Genomic DNA, 13,886 nt, shown 5'->3' on the forward strand with positions numbered 1-13,886 from the left:
GTATCTAAAAGGATAGACTAAACGTGGAACGGTCGTAAGTGAAATAAATCTACGTTCTTGGAAAACATGATGGAGAAGAGAAAGTGATCTATTGCTTCTTGCCAAATCGTTTCTTCAGCGATCCAGCAAGGCTCCCAGTGCGAATGCGGAAGAACCATGTAAATGCGTATACACAAGCAATCTAGAAAGAAAGGAGAAGAAAAAACACGTTAGCCATGCCGTTGCAGCTTATACGAAGGGATCCGAAGAGACTCACGTTGAACAAGATATAAGCACACAAGAATCCAATATCTCTCCAACGGTGCGCATACGAGATATTGAACGAAGCCCCGAGGAATTGATCAGTCGTCGCAGTGGAGCAGAATTTACAATCCGAAGTGGCATCGCCATTGGTAAGATATCCTCCAGCGGCGCTGATATAATTCGACATGTATTGTGAGCAAGTCTGACCAGAAGGAGGATTTAGGGTAACGAGTTCAACGTCTGAACAAGTGATGCTTTGTCGTCCGAGTGCTTGACCAAGGAGACCCTCGATGACATATGTGTACGGCGAAAGATGATACATCCACTGCCACCACCCGAGCTGACTGAAAGGCTGCAAAACACCGTTACTAGAAGAGATATCAAATTAAGTGAGATTGAGGTGACAATAATGAATAGACCTCGGCTTACAAGGTCAAAACGAAAGAGAACAACAAACTGAACAACAAAGCGGCGATCTCAGCGCTAGGTGCCATAGCCGCAACAGCATCGGCGAAAGAGACATAGTAGAAGGGGAAGATGACACCAAGAAGAAGGTATGTATATCCAGCGCGGGCGGAGGGAAATCCAACGGTCCAATACCAGCAAAAGAAGAACAGCGAGGATCCAAGCATGTTCCAAGGAATTTCTGCAACCATCTGTGCCGTGACCAATGAAGTCCAGGAATACATTCGACTGGGTCGTTCCCTGATTTCATATATCTTGCGCATATTTATGAAAGGAACTTGAAGCTGGTTGGCAACCGGAACCGAGATGATAGTCCCCATGTAAATCGCCTGCGAACGGAGCGATGATGAGTTTTTTTTTTTTGTTGGAGTGCAAGGGCGAAAAAAACTTACGAAAAGCTTGTTCTGAGTACCCTGTTGAGAGTCTTTCGCCTTGAAGAAAGTGAAACCGATGAAAAGACCACCGAAGATGTTCAGAACAAGTTTCGCGAGAAGGTACGTGGGATCTCTCCATCTGAAAAGCATATCTCTTTTAACAAGCTGGCCAAATTGATTCAGCCATCCCGTTGCAAATTCCGAATGATAGGTGGCGGCAACTGGAGGTCTATTCTTTCCATCTTCGTATATTTGTTGAATCGAGTCCTGAACGACCTTGGCCTCAGGAGTTTTCCGCCATATTTCGTGCCAGTCGCGGTCGGTAGTGGCAGTAGCACCAGCACCAATCACATCGAGCATGAATTCAGCACTGGAGCAAAAGCGTTAATAATTGAGGAGTGGAAAATAAGTGAAGACTTACGGATTCTCCTCAGGGTGACAATGACGCGAGCCATTCCTCTCAAAATATTGGATGAGAGTTGTCGCATTATGACCGAGATCACCGAAGTATACTGTTTGACCTCCCTTGCGAAGCAAAAGCAGACGGTCAAACACTTGGAACAATTCGGCAGAAGGCTGATGAATTCTGAAAGCAGATGGGGCAAGTGAGTACACTATAAGGTAATTTTCAATAGGAATACGTACGTGCACAGAATGGCTTGTCCGTTCTTGGCTAACGAGCGCAAAAAGTCCATGATAGCCCAAGCACTCTGAGAGTCTAATCCTGAGGTCGGTTCATCAAGGAAAAGCAAGAGTTTCGGTTTAGCAGCAAGTTCTACGGCAATAGTAGTACGTTTGCGATGCTCGACTCCAAGTGTACCAACGACAGCATCAGCCATGTGTTCAAGACCGCACATTTTCAAGCAGGTTTCAACGCTAATGCGAACAGTTCAGAATGTATAACATCAAAGAAACGTTAACTCACTAAGCCTCCTTCTCGGCTAATGGGACCGAAGCCGGTTGACGGAGTTTGGCAGAAAATAGAAGAGCTTCTCGAACCGTGTCAGTTCCAACATGAGTATCCATTTGTTGACAGTAACCACTGTAAGACCATTAATTTTGAGTAATTATCATCCTCTACGGCTGGAACACTCACGTTTGCGCTTGGAAATCCCGGGGAAGCGGCTGTCCACTGACGAACATATCTCCAGTAACAACACCAGTGCTGACCCGTTGAGCGAGAACGTTCAGCAATGTGGTCTTTCCTGCTCCTGATTCTCCCATGAGCGCAGTCAGCTTTCCAGGAACGACAAAGCCAGAAACATCATCCAAAAGTTTTCTGTGACCATCAGAGACTGGAACCGTATAGTTGACGGATTGCCACGAGAAGATTTCGGTCATCGCAGGTGCATCGTGCAAGGCTTCCTGCACATCTTGCGAAACATTTTCTGTAACATGCTCAGAGGGACCTTTCTCCTCGTCTGAACCGGATTCAGTGACAATGGCAGAGGGCTTGGAGCCACGTTGGAAGAGAGTACGGGTTGTATCTTCGGAGAGTGTTGTGTTGAGTTCGGAAGCGATGAATAGGGCACAGAGGAAAGCGACACCGAAGGCGATAAGGATACCGAAATTCATCCAAGTATGGCTAAAGGAGTACGAATAGGACAAGCTTACAAACGTGTTACCGTTGACTGTATCCTGACCAGGTACAGATCCAACTGCGGTACACACTTGATTGGTCAAACTGACGTTTTCGTAACCAGGCCCCTGAGGAACGAGTGAGGCGCATGTGCCATCGAGGGTATGGAATTCGTTGGTTAAGACGCTTTCAAAACCATAGCGAAGTGGCTATGGAGAAGATAAGAAAATCAGGCGAGGGGAAAGAACACTACGACGTACGTTAATGTACGAAATCCATCTTAACGCTCCAATCATGGAAGATTTGGGAATCGTATAACCGGTGTAGATAACTAATGCCAGTAGAATGAGACCGGCCACTGCTTGAGCAGTAGCTTCACTCTTGAATATCGCAGCGATTGCGCGAAACCAAGCCTTCATGGTGAGTGTCATGGTGAACAAGAACAGATAGAATATACTACATTGAAACCAGATTAATTCGAGAGCAGGGCAGTATCAAGTGAACGTACAAAAATTGCGCCGCGGTTTGCTGCAGACCCACAATGAAATAGATTAAAACACCGAATATGATAGTATTAACGAGCGTGATGGGTATGTCGACCAGAGTGAGCGCAACGCTTTCTATGAACGGGTGATACATGCCGGCCTGCTTTTGACGATGGAGAATAGGACGTTGAGCGAATAATGACGGAATCTCAGCCATTGACGATAGGGCGCAGAAAAGCAGGGCACTGAGTGAATGATTAGTCCCAAAGGTAACAACTGAAACTGGATACCCACAAGAAAAGAACACCTCCTCGAGAGAAATAGGCCGAAGTCGAGTCGGGAATTTTGAGGAAGACGGTTCCAACGATGATACCTTGGATGATGAAGGACATAAGGTTGAATATCGTGGCCAGAGAGCTGCCGATGAGGATTTGAACACGACGCTGCATGACTGCACGAGCCTGCATTGGCAGAGAGATGAGATATGGCCTGAAATACATTGGTGAGCAGCGACAAATGAGATGTAATTCGCAACGCCACTTACGACTGAGCCCTCGTGTGCTTAGCCTTCTCCATTGCGGCACTACTCCTGTAGGCATCAGCTTTCTCTGACTTATGTCCCAAAACCGCAGACTGTTTGTAAGACGCAATTTCCTTTCGATTCGCAATTCCTAAATGACTCTCCTTGAACCTCATAGCAAATTCTTCTGCGGTCCTCGGCCGGTTCGCCACGACCTGTCTTGGAATTCGACCAAGAGGATCCGTGACAGCGACAAGAAAATCGGGGGTGGTTTGTCTATTGGCTGGTTCATATCCAAGGTCGATAAAATACTGTCTTGCTTGATTGGCGGGACCAAAGTACGCCATACGACCTTCGTAAATGATGCAGACCTTGTCGAAGAGATTGTACAATGTTTCTCCGGCTTGATAAATAGAAACAATTGTAGTGAGACGGTCGATGTCGGTAGCTATACGAAGAGCGCGGCCGAATTCGAGTGCAGTGGACGAATCGAGACCACGAGTAGAGCTGAGCGTTACGATAAATATAGACTCCACTTTCAAGCACAAATAAACTTACTTGTCCCATGATCCCAGACGCATCCTAGTAGCAAGAGCCTCAGCGATAGAAACTCGCTTCTTCTCACCACCGGAAACGCCTCGGATGGAGGCATCTCCAACGGGAGTACGACGTGCATGTTTGAGACCAAATATTGTCATCAACATTTCGGTAATAGCGTTCACGTACTCTGTGCGAGTCTCGCCAGTACGGGCGTGTGGCGCCCGTGTTTTGGCAGCAAACCTCAATGTATCTTCGACAGTCAGCGAGGGAAAATGCACATCGTCCTCTGGACAGTATTGGACGTCACCACGGAAAGCTTGTTCGATTTCTTTGGGTGAAAGAGAATCATAATGGACAGAACCAAGGACAGATTGATATTCCTGGGTCTGGTTGGCAAGAGTTTTGAGAAGGGTAGAGCAGCCGGATCCAGGACGACCCAAAACAACTAGGGAGATTGATGAGTACGGAATATGAGATGTGATTGATAGCGCAACTCACGGGTCATTTCTCCTGGTTTGACGACACCCTCAAATCCAGAAAGTATTTTCCGTGTTGGCGGGTGTCTGGCACTCTGGATCTGTTTGAGAATATTGAACGGGTTGATCGTGGAGCCGAGAGTTTCCTGATACGAGGCTCCGGAACCCAAACCGACGACAGTCAGATCTTCAAAAACAACACCTAAATGCCGTGATGGAATGTTGGCTCCTTCTCTCCTAGTATGCTAAATTAAAAAATGTAGAGAAGAATCGGAAAAGTACCAACCTCTTTATGCTGTCCTTGAGTGCCTTCTCGAAGTCAAATGGAGCCTCAACTGGTGAAAGAGTAGCGCTTGAATCTCTAGACGAAGACTCTGCGTTCGATCGTGGTTTGCCTTCTTGCTGCTGAGACATCATCGACAACGTCCGCTGCAACTCCCGGACTCCTTGAGGGTCAAAGTGATCTACCGAAACGTGAGATGTCGACGAGCCTCGTCGTGGTCTTGAAAAATGTGCAGAAGCCATGGGTGGACTGTGAGTAGTAGATTGTAGTTCTAGGGGAGTAGTCTGTCCAGGCTTTTCTTCTTGTATATCCCTAAGTGCGGAGGGATCCATTGCAATAGATTAAGAGGAGAGACCTTTAGAGTACGGGAAGGAAGGAAGCTGTAAGGAACGATCGAGGAATTGATTTGCTTTATAGGCCCATGCAAACGAGATGAGATTGTCAGCCCTGCGTAAGCGGGAGCCATTTGTCTAAGCCTGTTTAGCCCGGAATGCGGATTGCGCGAAAATCCATTTTTCATGTCTAAACTACTGTAGCCGAGCACTTGATAGGCCTTGATATTAACATTTTTGGAAGCTAGAATACTGTAGAGACTGTCCACAGCCAGTCCACCAGGTTTAGAAACAGACTTCGTTAACTTTCGAGAATGAATCTGCAGCGTAGACCGAGCCGGATATCCGGTGACAAACGAGTGATGACTCAAATTCAACCGAGTTCCGCGGCCCGCCTATGTAGCTATACCTATAGGGACACGCGTACTTGTAACAGATGCTGTACATACATGGAACAAACGGTAAAAGTTATCACACCGGAAAGAGAAAAAATTCCGCTCGACGGAATCGTAACAATTCAGCGTAACTGATATATCATGTGACCGCGGATAAACTATATCGGGTATATCGCCGGTCACATGATATATCAGTTGCACTGAATTTTGGTAATTCCGTCGAGCGGAATTTTTTCTCCTTCAGGTGTGTATACAGTGATTTGTGTAAGTTAGGTACATATACATACGATACGAAAAAACCCTACTGCACATCACGATAGGGCGCGGGTTCATGATTGACAAGGGATGGCGAGATTCGAGGAACGAGAGGAACAAGGTGACACTGAAAAACAATCATCAAGAAAATGCGCTAGACAAAAACCAAGAGAACTGTCTATGTACATATACAGAATTCTGAAGAAGACGGGCCGGGAACGAGATTTTCATAAGATGGAGAAGGAGGGGTTTCGTCAAAATATCTGGCTGGGGTTGGAGGTGTCCGAGGGGGGAGGCTGAAGTAAAAGATGAAAGGATGGACTAAGGCAAGAAAATTCAGCGTAGGTTCTTTGAAAATCTTCGTTAGCACAATTTATGAAAAGAGACCAGGAAAGCCTAACCTAGATGCTTCACAGTTTCAAACCAACTCAAGCTAATTCTATGACACAGGGTAGTAAGCGTTCGCAGTAAAAGGCACTGCTGGAACAGAACAAGGAACACTTTCTACTTGTCGGAAACCCGGAATTAAGAAATCGCGCGGTGTGAAGACGCGCGTTGATTTCGACAGTACTGCAGAAGGGATGCAATATCCTTCCGAGGTAGAAGACGAAGGCATCGGAGCAGGTAGAGAAGTCGAAAATGTAGGTACGGCGCCTGCAGACAAGTTCTGTAAGGCACTCAGGTAAGAAGCGAGGGACAAAGACGGATAGAAAGATGGTAAAGCTGTATTTGCGAAGAGAGGATTGAGGCTTGATGTTTCATGTTCAAGAGCAGATAGGTCCAACGCAAAGCTTGTGCCATTAGAAACGATGTTCGTGTCGATGTGTTCGTACATGTTCTTCCGGTCAGAAGGGCGCATTAAATCACCAATGATAGAGGGAGCAAAAGAGCAGTCGAAAACGGTGTCCATCGACTGGTCTTGACAATCAAGATCTTCAGGAAGATTGAGGAACTCGGCAGCGAACTCAGCAGCAGAGAAGGATTCTTCCTCGAGTGAAGGGGATGGCGACTTACAAGACGAAGAGTCGTCGACGAGCGATGGTGTGGATGGACCAGAGGTAACATAAGCGTCTTCGGAGTAAAAGCATGGTTGTTGTTCCATTACTGCCAGTGTAGCTGCGTTAGTGACTGCATCGACGTCGCTGTCGAAGGAGATACCGGGCTCTAGAATATTGGTTTCATTTTCGGGGGAGAGGTCTTCCTCGGCGCTGGCAGTCACTTGAACATCTGGTTCTTGGTTATATGCGGCAGGACTGGGACTAAAGACACGATTGTCTACTGTAGACATGAGAACAGGTTTCTTGTAACTTTTCCTAGCTATCTTCGGCTTGGGAGCGGATCGCTTGGCGGGCGGAAGCTTCATGGGTTTGTAAAATTTCTGTGACACGTTCTCCTAGATGCAATACAGCAAGCCTGAGGGTAAGCACATAAAAATACACGGATCGCAAAATACCTTGACACTTTCGTCTCCATTTGTTTGAGCTTTCGCCTTCGCGATTCTGCTTCTAGTGAGATTGCTGTGACGATCCTCTTTCGCAACGCGGAGACCTGAAAATGTTCAATCATCGTAGGTGTCAATGCCGAAAGAAGAACACACACCGCGAGAATGAAAGTAGTCATAAAGATGCCGCCTATCGACTTGATATCGAATCTGCAACTCTTTCCTTACGTCGAAGTTGGGCATAATCGCTCCAGGTTTAATGAAAGTTTCCATCTCCTTGACAAGGCCATCAGGTAGACGTTCAGCAAGCTCTGCGAATGACATTGTGGACGGCAGTAGATCGAGAAGGCAGGCAGAGCTCACTAAACGGGTTGATCCTCCTAGTTTTGTTTTTATCGTCTTGATTCTGAGGGTTCAAGGGATCAAAGTCGTCGTCTTCAGCTTGACGCTTTCGTTTGCGAGTGCATTCAGACATAGATTGAGCGAAAGAGGAGGTTTCACAAAGAGAAAAAGCGAGCGATGAGTTGCTAGAAGGCTTCGCGAGCATTATAAGGGCAAGAAATAGCGGAGTACGTGATGGTTTGAGGAGAGTCCTAGAAATCTTGAGACATTTGGCTCAAGGCTCTAAGTAGGGTGCATCACGTGGAGTTTCGCGCGGACGGTCACATTCACTGTCACATTGTCAAAGTCTTCTCGTACAACGGTCTCATATCGTCTGTATAAGATGCGTCTGAAAGCTATCGATGATGCCGGCCCAGGAGCAGATGTTCCTGTCACAATTTTCTCTCTTGGGACGAAACGAAAATTCATGGCCACACCTAACGCCTATCCTGTAAGTGTTGTTACAGCATATCCCGTTCGTCTCCTTCAATGTACAGCCAATAGGACCTGGTGCGTCTAGTGAGGCGGAAGTTCAATATACCAGATGATTGTGTGCCGATATTTCGGTCGCGCGCACCGACCAGCAATCGCTCAGAAGAACGTTTTGAAATTGACGATTCTGCGTACGAGCACATGAAAGACTACATTGATGAACTGGAAATCGTTATCGAGGTAGGTGCTGTATCTCGAGCTAGAGGTGCGCATCTTTCATGCCGCGTTTTCAAACGTGTCTAAACTTCATACAGAAGAGACAAGTCTGGAACATGGCGGCGATGTCAAAGGGAAGATGAAAGCCAAAGACACCCCGGTAGTATCTCCTTCCTCCAGTCGCGAAACTATCAAACCCAAATCCACATCATTCAATGGGCCCCCAACCACTATAGACTCCTCACGGCCACTATCTACATCGTCTTCCTCTGGGAAACCAAAATCTATTCCTGTGCCTCCTAGTCCAAGTACCCGAACTGATCCTCATGACCTTTTCAATGATGATATGCCTGTTGAGTACGCCTCACCCAAGAAAAAGAAAACTACGAAGCCACAGGAGACTCCAAACACCATTTTACGACATGTTCATAATGTTGATGCTGATGAAGATGAAGTACCGGCTACCCCTCAGCCTGCAGGTTCGAAATCGAAGTCTGCCCACTCCAACTCCAAGGGTAGCTCTAGCGAATGGGAAGAACTTGCTCTTCAATCAAAAAGTTCACAGGAAGAGGGAAACACTTTGGGTGAATGTTCGTATCTAATTGAGCTCTACCAATAATCTTCTTAATCATTACTGCGTAGCCTCTAAAGGGCAAAAATTGAGTCACAAAGGTGCCGCATCGAAAATTGATGGGGAGATATCTGCTACTGTGAAGAAGGAGAAATTAGCTAAACCGTCAAATTCTACTGCACCCGCAAAAGATACTAGTATGGGATTTTGTTGTATAATCTCATTTGTTTCCTAATTCCGTCTCAGGATTGCTTGCTAGAATTGACGCTATAACAGATAGCCAGCCTCCCATAATATTGACCCAGGATACCAACGCTTCTGCCCAGAGTCAAAACCAATCGCAAACTCAAACCCAGACTTCAACATCTGCCGAACCCGAACCGCGTTTCAAAATCAGAATTTGGGGTCCTCGTGATCAGAATGGTGAGTTTATGACCAAGAAGAAACACACTGTTCGCAAAGTACTTGCTGGAGCATGCAAGAACTTTGGTCTCGACCCTATTCAGTGAGTTGAATTCTTCACATCTGGGTGTTTTATTCTATTCATATACCATGTTTTGTCTTAGAGCAAAACTCCAACTGGTAGTCGAGCTTCCTGATGAATTCACTGGTGAGATGGTGTCGCATCACTATGATTGCGACAATGAGGACACTGTAGGCAAGGCAGGTATAGGTCCTGAATCGACGTTGAAAGTTTGTGTGTTAGGAGACGAGGAGGAGGAAGACTACGAAGAAGGGGGTAGTTATTGAGGGCACTATGTATGTTGAAAGAATTTATGTACATGCTGAAGACGCGATATTGTTATCCGTCTAGAAGTCAATCTTGCATAATGCACATATACCTCTTGGAAAACCCTTTCCGGCGCGTGAACTTGCTGCTCCGACGTCTAGCACCTGCGATGAGACGTTGCCATATAAGTCGAACAATTGGCAATGAGAATACGGGTCATTGTTCTATGAGTGGGACATCTGCACATGGTCAAAGAGACCTTTGTTCTTCGTTGATGATCATCACTGAACGACAATTCATCGACAGCTTGACCGCATTTCCAATTGACGGGACGGCTACGCCACTGAATCAAGTATATACTCTCAGGGAGGTGCGGTGTTATTCCAACGCTGTTTTCCAGATCGTAGCCCTTCCTCTCTCATCCTTGCTTTTTCTCAAAACAATTGTTATGATGCATAGGTTCCGAATTTTCAAGTCCTTTATTGATGCACCAAACACGTGATTTGGGTTGTTGTGACTTGTCGGCGACGCGACTTGACTTTAATCCACATCCTTAAGATCCTCTATGCTTTCCCTCTAGCTTTAAATTCTGCTGTAAACCCACCCCAACGCTTGACAATCACATTTCCTACCCACAACGAATCCCAAACAGCCAAATCATGTCTGGATTGAAAAATTCGCCTTTCGGCAAGCGCTTGCGCGCATCACAACAGGAAACTGATGATAGTACGCCTAGGCGGAATCGGCCACGAATAAATTCAGTTTTTGGCGTTTCTCCAGCTGGCTCCGCGACCCCCTCGCTCGATTCACGACCCACAACAAGCAGCGACAGCAGCGGCGGACCGGATTCGCCAGTCGATGCACCGCGAGTTACCAGAGATTATGGAGACAGATTTGTGCCATCGAGGGATACAGGAGATATGCGTACATCCTATCACCTTATGGAACAAGAACTCTCTACACCGTCCAAGAAGAACAGAATCATTCCCTCAGAGTCCGACGCCCTGAAAGGTTTGTATTTTATTTCGAATCTACTAAAAGTTTATTAATCGCTTTGCAGAACAAGCAAATGCTTTATTCTCTTCTATACTTCACACAGAAGTCACTCCCCCATCTCCCCATCGACCATCTTCTCCCACTCGACCACCTGTTGCTTCCACTTCTGCTGCTCCTCCTTCTACTCCCACTCGACGGCGTCTATTCGCTTATAGTTCCCCTTCTCGTTCTAATCCCAGCACTCCTTCTCGCCGCCTCGACACACCCACTGATGAAGCCTATTCGATGAGTCCTGTACGAGCTCAGAGTCGGCAGTTACTCGAAAGCCCTCGCCGACAGCTCAGGAGTGTTTGTAAGACACCCTACCGTGTTCTCGATGCACCGGAACTCGCAGAAGATTTCTATCTTAATCTTGTGGACTGGTCGAGCACTAATGTTCTCGGCGTTGGACTTGGGTCATGTGTATATCTCTGGACCGCTCATAATGCCGCCGTCTCCAAACTATGCGACTTGGCGGAATCGCGGGACACCATCAGCTCGGTATCCTGGGTACAGAAGGTATGTTATTGTCTACCTGGATAATGACAATAATGAGCTCCAACTAACTTAACAGGGCTCAACTCTTGCTGTTGGCACCCTCTCAGGGACATTACATGTATACGATGCCTCCACCCTGCAACTTATACGTACATATCCCCAAGCCCACGGTCAACGTATCGGTGCCATAGCCTGGAATGCGCACATTCTCTCCTCTGGCTCGCGTGATCGGATGGTTCATCACCGTGATGTACGTGAAGCAGACACGAGACCGTTCAAAAGATGCCAAGGACACAAGCAGGAAGTCTGCGGTCTCAAGTGGAGCGGTGATGGAGGCCCATCGTCTGCGAATCTTGCCAGTGGGGGTAACGACAACAAGGTGTGCATATGGGACTTGCGAGGGTCCAGGCGTGCTGCAGCCGGGTTACCAAATGCAGGAAGGCCGGTCCCGGGAACGTCAAGTGGTGATGATGCTGGCGCGGGCGATATACCGCTATGGAAGTTTCACGAGCATACCGCAGCAGTCAAAGCACTGGCATGGGACCCACACGTTTCAGGCGTCCTTGCCACTGGAGGCGGAACGCAGGATAAGCATATCCGTTTCTGGAATACTGGGACAGGAACCATGCTCAACGAGCTCGACACAGGAAGCCAGGTCCGTTTCTTAGTTTCGGGATGTTGCTCCGTACTTACGTATGATCTTTCTTCATAGGTTTGTAACCTGATTTGGTCATTGACTTCGCATGAACTTGTCTCTACTCATGGTTTCTCTTCTACGACCGCTCAAAATCAGATATGTATATGGAAATATCCAACTCTGAACATGGTTGCTTCTTTAACCGGGCACACTAATCGAGTGCTTTATCTAGCCATGAGTCCGGACGGCGAAACAATTGTCACCGGTGCTGGTGACGAGACGCTAAGGTTCTGGAATGCCTTTCCGAAGAAAGAGTCTAGTGAGAGAGAGAAGGACAGTCGGCTGGATTATGGGAAGTTAATCCGGTGATGGCACTCTTAATTTCTCGAGGTACGGGTACGGGTTTTCTTCTCCTAAATCTGTACTCACATACATCGTATGTCTTTTTGTATCAGCACGTCTTGTCCCCTATTTGCTCTATCTAATCATATACTATTGCGTCAACCACAACATCTCATTCCTTTCCACATCGACTCATCATATGACTCCCTGACCCACTCGCAGCATCTATATACATACTCAACCTGCCCTTGCCTGGTCTGAATGCACGATGACCCCGATTCTTTTTCATATGCAACATATAAGACATATCATATACATACCTAGATCGTCTCTAGCACCCCTTCTCTCTGTCATGTACACATTCCTACACCCTACTTGATCTTGCCTGGATAGTTCTCCATCTTCGCCAATCTTTCTCTCTATCTTCTTTCTTTGGCCTGCACGGGTTACTATATTGACCTTCTAACCTTGCTCTTGCATTCTTATTCTGTCTCCGGTCTTCTCAGTCGGCCTTTCATCCATATCATAGTAATGTTGGTAAACCGGTGTTAGTCCCTTTATCCATTTCTTTTGCCTTTCCTCTCCCTTTTCTCAGGAATCTATCGACTCTTACTACCACCCAGTATATATGGTTTTGTATGTACCTGGATCCGAAAATTTGTTACATTATGTTGCATTGCGAACATTTCGGTGCATATCAACCAGAAAGTTGTCAGAAATCTCTCTCCTTGCAAGCAGCTACGTATGATACATATCTTTCGCAAACAAGTACAAGTTCAAAATCTACCTACAGATTACAAAATTGACCAATTCCGGGGTATGTAGATCCGTAAAAGCAACGTGATCACATGAGGGGTTATCGAGTTATCCATAGTCCTCCGCTACCCCATCCTGTCCCCCTTCTACTATCTTTGCGTTATTATTACACACTTGACTGCTAATGCTTGTCGTAATTAGTCCCTTACTTGTATTCAAGCTGATATCACCTTGCTTGCTAGGTCCTTTGCCACCCCGTCTTTACCAACCGTGCATTTTTTCACACGCGTGACGCTAGGCGCTTTAATCTCACTTTTGAATTTTCCTTTCGTTTCTCAATTGCACTTCTCCGATCCATTGTATAGACATATTTCTTCTAATCCTTGTTCATCCACTCATGCACTAGTTTACCCTTTGTTATTATCTTGAAAGAGGTGAGCCATACAACCTTTGGACATACAGTCAACTGTTTGATTGTGAATGCAAGCAAGGTTTATCGTGCCCCGGAGGGGTTCGCTAGTGCTAGTGAAAGTGCTAGCTAGGTAGATGTATTTGTATATCTCAAACCATGGGATGCATAGATGCGGAACAATTGGGAAAAAATAATACCTAATGCAGGACATCGCGGCACTACCCCACAACTGGACACACTGGGAATTGAACCCAGCACCCCCCGCATGCTAAGCGGATGTGATAACCAACTACACCATGTGCCCTTGTAGCGAGGGTCAATTATGCATGGTGTATCATAAAGTCCTTCCATCAACTCTTCCGTTTCCAAAGGCATCCTGATTCCTGATATGCCATGTTGTCAGTATAAAGCCGATGATCCAACAACAATGAAGGCATTCCGTCGTAGTTTTTTTTGAACACTTTTCAAAATTCCCCTGGCATGATAGT

The 13,886-nt window shown here is 46.5% G+C and overlaps 5 protein-coding genes and 1 non-coding gene across 6 annotated transcripts; 3 read left to right on the top strand and 3 right to left on the bottom strand.

Annotated features, from left to right (window-relative positions):
- Positions 1-88: 88 nt before the first annotated feature.
- Positions 89-5,207, bottom strand: C8R40DRAFT_1053306 (pleiotropic drug resistance ABC transporter; the record flags this gene model as incomplete). Its single annotated transcript, XM_046224838.1, has 15 exons — positions 89-181; positions 257-611; positions 673-1,037; positions 1,101-1,452; positions 1,504-1,668; positions 1,728-1,958; positions 2,008-2,124; positions 2,179-2,870; positions 2,922-3,117; positions 3,170-3,391; positions 3,441-3,635; positions 3,691-4,173; positions 4,225-4,651; positions 4,705-4,919; positions 4,969-5,207. 15 exons carry the CDS (start codon positions 5,205-5,207, stop codon positions 89-91), a joined length of 4,347 nt encoding a protein of 1,448 aa, XP_046083058.1.
- A 682-nt stretch (positions 5,208-5,889) lies between these two features.
- Positions 5,890-8,027, bottom strand: C8R40DRAFT_1119233 (uncharacterized protein). Its single transcript, XM_046228722.1, has 6 exons — positions 7,752-8,027; positions 7,547-7,699; positions 7,401-7,495; positions 6,349-7,340; positions 6,134-6,295; positions 5,890-6,074 (listed from the first exon to the last, which is right to left on the bottom strand). Exons 1-4 carry the CDS (start codon positions 7,933-7,935, stop codon positions 6,387-6,389), a joined length of 1,386 nt encoding a protein of 461 aa, XP_046083059.1. The 5' UTR covers positions 7,936-8,027; the 3' UTR covers positions 5,890-6,074; positions 6,134-6,295; positions 6,349-6,386.
- C8R40DRAFT_515393 (uncharacterized protein) lies at positions 5,933-6,290 on the top strand. The gene has a single exon (XM_046235305.1). The coding sequence runs from the start codon at positions 6,038-6,040 to the stop codon at positions 6,245-6,247; it is 210 nt and encodes a 69-aa protein (XP_046083060.1). The 5' UTR covers positions 5,933-6,037; the 3' UTR covers positions 6,248-6,290.
- An 85-nt stretch (positions 8,028-8,112) lies between the features above and the next one.
- Positions 8,113-9,738, top strand: C8R40DRAFT_1174040 (uncharacterized protein; the record flags this gene model as incomplete). The annotated part of the gene is made up of 6 exons (XM_046232116.1): positions 8,113-8,220; positions 8,274-8,466; positions 8,516-9,007; positions 9,060-9,185; positions 9,235-9,493; positions 9,555-9,738. 6 exons carry the CDS (start codon positions 8,113-8,115, stop codon positions 9,736-9,738), a joined length of 1,362 nt encoding a protein of 453 aa, XP_046083061.1.
- A 307-nt stretch (positions 9,739-10,045) lies between these two features.
- On the top strand, positions 10,046-12,595 carry C8R40DRAFT_515882 (WD40 repeat-like protein). The gene is made up of 6 exons (XM_046235308.1): positions 10,046-10,088; positions 10,178-10,729; positions 10,779-11,272; positions 11,328-11,906; positions 11,964-12,278; positions 12,344-12,595. The coding sequence occupies exons 2-5, from the start codon at positions 10,378-10,380 to the stop codon at positions 12,255-12,257; spliced, it is 1,719 nt and encodes a 572-aa protein (XP_046083062.1). The 5' UTR covers positions 10,046-10,088; positions 10,178-10,377; the 3' UTR covers positions 12,258-12,278; positions 12,344-12,595.
- Positions 12,596-13,628: 1,033 nt separating this feature from the next.
- Positions 13,629-13,702, bottom strand: C8R40DRAFT_t195. Its single transcript has one exon. It is a non-coding gene; the product is annotated as a tRNA-Ala (tRNA).
- Between the last annotated feature and the right edge of the window lie 184 nt (positions 13,703-13,886).

Source organism: Lentinula edodes (genome assembly GCF_021015755.1).
Source record: "Lentinula edodes strain Le(Bin) 0899 ss11 chromosome Unknown C8R40scaffold_34, whole genome shotgun sequence".
NCBI lineage: Eukaryota > Fungi > Basidiomycota > Agaricomycetes > Agaricales > Omphalotaceae > Lentinula > Lentinula edodes.